Consider the following 4,579-nt stretch of genomic DNA (forward strand, 5'->3'; position numbering starts at 1 on the left):
TGAAAATTGGCCAAGTACATCTACAGTGGACACAGCTGGGAGCCTAGGACTGTGGAGTAGTCATATTCCAACTAGCTTAGACTAAATAGCTTGGGCACTAGTGTAAATGGTAGTGAATGAAACTATGCAGACTGCAAAACATGCCCAAGAACCTGGCCACATAGTCAGTCAGTCTGCACTGATTGTCATGATTGGACTGCTACCTGTCTCTGAGGTAGCTAGTTGAAAGTCTACGCTACATTGCAGCCATGGTACAGAAAGGCTCTTGGTTGATCTTTCTTGATTACTTCCGATCTTGAAGATAGGGGGAAAATCTTACTATCTTATATACTCTTTTCAATGTTCCATTTATTAAATAATGGCAACAAACGCAGTGTTGACATGCTCTTGGCTGCTTTTGGAAGATTTACCTCTTGACCACACTGTTTAGTTACAATGATAATTGTTGTATGGCTGCTGAGATATAGTAACAAATCTCACCAGCTGAGCATCTGCTGTAAGTCTGCAAGACAGCTACACATTCTTATATCCAAATATAAAAACTGGACCTTCAGTGAAACAAAATCAAACAGAAAAATTGCTGCTATACTGCCAATGCAACCTCAAGATTATAACTTCATACAGCCTTTTATACTCCAAATATAACTTCAGTGCTTAAAGTTGCCACTGTTTATAAGAACATCCTGAATGGCTGACACTTGGCTAAAAAAAATGGTATCAAGTACACCTATTACAGAACAATACTTTATATTGGCCTACACCCCACGAACAAGAATAGCATGAATCTTGAGTTAAAAAACAAACTAATTTCCAGAATATAGTAATCTATTTCTATTGGCAATAGTTATCATGACTCTCACAATGCTGTTATTTTAGAGTACAGCTGCCTTTGCATTTCATAAAACTGCACAGAATGTGCAAAGTGCTTGCAATCATAAACTGGTTCTTCTTTGTACCAATAACACTTGTGGCCTTAAAGGGGCTATATTGCCAACATATTGTAAAAGATGCAATGGCATAAAAGCAAAGCATGCCCAAACACTGGATGAAGCAATAACAATTTAAAATTTGGAATGCAGTATCTGAGAAGTCTTGACAAAGAACAATTTTTATACGAAGAATATTAGAAAATAAAAGTGATTAATAAAACTTTGTAATAAGACAGTTTGGCTACAAATTATTTCTTACAGAATGATAATTTTGGTCACTTTAATCTGTGATCAAAAATAAATTTTCAGTTGTGTAATTGACATGTGTAGCTTGCATTTTTATCTGTCCTGCTTATTCCTGACAGTAACAGTGCAAATCTCACAGAATTTGAGTCAGTGTTAAATACTAAATTGCCCTACCTCCTACATCAATTAAAAAAAGTTCAGGAAAGTTCTTAGATAAGATATTTTAAGGCTATTTCCTTTAAAAAACAATCGTGATCCACATCATATTTAAAAATAAAACCAAACACAAAACCACATCCCTCCTCTCCCCCCGCCCCCACATAGTAGCTTGTTTGCTGTAACAGTTGCTATTTGACATTTTCAAATGACAGAAAATGTTCTAGACCAGATTTTAGACTGCAAATAAAATTATTTATTAGTTTAACACAGGGGGAGAAGAATTGAAATCTGAAGATGTTTTACCTTGAATACATTTTTGTCCCTGGCTAGAGAGCAATGATCATGTTGGATTAGGCAAAAAGTCCGTTTTTGCTATGTGGGTTCTCCTCACCTTTATCTTCTGGATTAGTGTATTTCAGGGTTAGACTTCAGTATGTTACCATATGTTGAACCAGGTAGGAAAGGACCTGTGTTACCTCCTCTAATTCCCTAGGGGTTTTAGTATGTTATATATAGTTTTGGTTAGTTTGGGGGTTTTTTTAATTGAAATTCTGCCATCTTTTGCCTAGCCCAACTCTTCTAAAGATTACTGGATAAAGAAATTAGGAAAATGAGGAAATTAGGAAAGTCTCAGTCATATTTATTTGTTAGAGAAACTTAGGCTAAACCTCAGCATCTTCAGCAAATGAATTTGTAGCCATGATAGCCCAGGAAATCAATAAGATAAGAGATATCACAGAAATTCTTATGGGATCAACTGCATAGTTGGAACAGACTTAGACGGGCTTCTGAACGCAATACATTCTTCTTTAGGTCACCTTGTCTAAGTCTATCCCAGATGACCTTAAGACTGCACAGCATTCAAAAGCTTGTTTATGTTTATTCCAACCATGTAGCTGGTCCAATAAAAAAAAAAATCACTCACAAAACTCCTTGCCTTCAGCAAATGAACTATTTTGACTTGTATCTGTTGAGAGAGTCGCATGTATAGTAAGGATAGAAGCTAAAACCCAACTCGACATTCAAGTCCTTTTGATCACCACTTAACTTAAAAGTTAGTAACATATGCAGAGTGCTACAAATACTCTGAACAAAGAGTCTTAAAAAATAGACTTTATTGTAGTCTGAAAAATTCATATACATTGACCATAAATCCTAAATATCAAAAGTAATACTGAAAACATCCTAATTCATACAAGCCTGCATGAATTCTGGATGAGCAATTAGTTACCATGATTTAATATGCCTGTATTATGAATCTGAGTGCACCTCAATGTATGCCCTGTTCTGAAATATCATTAAATGCTAAGATGACAAGATTTCAGTATGATAGGGGAAAACATTTCTATAGAAATAAGTTATCTAATTATGGAACCTGAGACCCATAATTATAGTGCTTGGGGGACAAGGGGCAAAACACACACACAGAGACACCATTAAAATAGGATACATCATAGCTTTTAAAAAATATTTTAAAAGAGACATAAATAACTATTATACATTTACAAGTTAAATACATAATAGACTTTTTTACAAGAAAATACTGCTATGTACAGAACTTCAGCTAGAAGCAATCCCTGAACTGCTTAGATTTGGCCACTGAAGCCTACAAATTTGGCAGGCAGATTGTCCACAGGGTACACTATAGGCCCAGTTTTCATTGTTGGGGGGCCATTTAAGAGTTGCCAGTCACAGTTACGAGCCAACTCCACTGTAAATATTTTGAGAAGGATTTTTGCAAACTCTTTGCCCACACAGCTTCTCACGCCCCCACCAAAAGGAATGAAACTGAACCTAGAGGAGTCCTCTGGAGAAGGGGACATAAAGCGATCAGGGTTAAATTTGTCCTTGTTGGTGAAGAGTTCTGCCACATCATGTGTATCACAGATACTGTAAATAACGTTCCAGCCTTTGGGAATCTGGTAACCCTATTAAGAAGAAAGAGAGTTGTAAGAAATACCTCATTATGCAGCGACTACAGTTTTGCCCTTCAGCTCAGAGGCAGGAAAAGAGTGGAAAGGCTTTACAAAGAAATCAAGATCCCATCCCCCTTAGGAATTCTGTGAAAATTGTTATGAAATTATTTCATATTATTATGAGAAAGGGATTTTGCAAGCAGGAAGCCTATGCAGCACAGCTTACATTTAACTCAAATGTCTTGAGTGCAACTCTAAATCCTCCAGGAACAGGTGGGCTCAGTCGGAGGGTCTCTTTGATGACACAGCCTGTGTATTTCAGCTGTTCCAAGACTTCCATATCCAGCAGTTTGCTATCTTGGTTTGGGCTGCACAATAACCCCTAAGGAAAGGAAGATGCCAATGTGATATGCATGGCGGTTTGTGGCAGCTGGGCCTGCAGTGCCAGTCAGCAGTGGGGGACAAACTGGGCAGCAGCTTCTTCTTTATCACATGAAAGGGCTCCAAAAAGAGACTTTCATCATATCTATTATTTCAGTTCAGAAAATTCAGCTCCCTCTTGCTAATGAGTTGTTTTAAAGGACACCTTAACTTTAAAGAGCAAGCGCTTTACTATCTGGCCTGCTGGAGTTCATCCCCCTCCTTCTCAGGAGGACACAGTACAATAACTTAGCTTCATCTGCAGTCTAGACCCAGGTACTGGAGGGAGAAGACACTCACATTCCCTTGCAGCTCCTTTCTCACTTTTTGCAAGACCTCTGGGTGAAGCCCCAAGAAGGTGATCAGAGATGTGGCGGCGCTGGCAGTCGTCTCGTGGCCCCCGAACAAGAGTTCTGTGGCAGATTCTTTCAGCTCCTGAAGCAAGGGGCAGGCAAGACTTCTTTTTAGGTTGGGTGCCCGGGGCCCTGCTGCACTGCAGGGTTTTGCTAGGTCAGGTCCAATGCCCTGCCCTGCCCTGCCCTGCCCTGCCCTGCAGCAAGTGCCACTCCCCAGGAGATGCTGTTTTTGGTTTTGGTTTTTTGGGCTTTTTGGGGGGGAGCTGGGGGACACCTGCCTCTCATACCTCCAGGCTTTCAAACTATCCAAAGACTCTGCAGCCTGTGTGGAGGGTGGTGGTGAGGGGAGAACAGGGGCTGACAGAGGGGCAGAGAGGGGGTGGCTGGCAGGGGTTACAGCCCTGCTCGAGCAGGTGCTGGAGACAGGACTGCAGCCTGCAGACAGGCTGGGGCAGGAGGACAGTGCCGGGCCGGGAGGCTCCGGCAGGCAGGGCTCCCAGGAAGCCTCCCAGACGGCGGGGCGCCTCACCTGCATGTTGAGCGGCTGGCCGTC

General features: G+C 40.8%; 1 protein-coding gene across 1 annotated transcript in view; it reads right to left on the reverse strand.

Annotated features, from left to right (window-relative positions):
- Positions 1 to 2,432: 2,432 nt before the first annotated feature.
- Positions 2,433 to 4,579, reverse strand: part of LOC109287152 (cytochrome P450 26A1) — an 11,849-nt gene continuing 9,702 nt past the window's right edge. The window contains exons 3-6 of the mRNA XM_019502115.1: positions 4,556 to 4,573; positions 3,971 to 4,105; positions 3,477 to 3,632; positions 2,433 to 3,262 (exon numbers count right to left, since the gene is read on the reverse strand). Coding sequence (XP_019357660.1) covers positions 2,921 to 3,262; positions 3,477 to 3,632; positions 3,971 to 4,105; positions 4,556 to 4,573 — 651 coding nt within the window. The 3' untranslated portion in view covers positions 2,433 to 2,920. The remainder of the gene's footprint in view (positions 3,263 to 3,476; positions 3,633 to 3,970; positions 4,106 to 4,555; positions 4,574 to 4,579) is intronic.

Source organism: Gavialis gangeticus, unplaced genomic scaffold (assembly GCF_001723915.1).
Source record: "Gavialis gangeticus isolate Ggan-Ray unplaced genomic scaffold, GavGan_comp1, whole genome shotgun sequence".
In the NCBI taxonomy this organism is placed as follows: domain Eukaryota; kingdom Metazoa; phylum Chordata; order Crocodylia; family Gavialidae; genus Gavialis; species Gavialis gangeticus.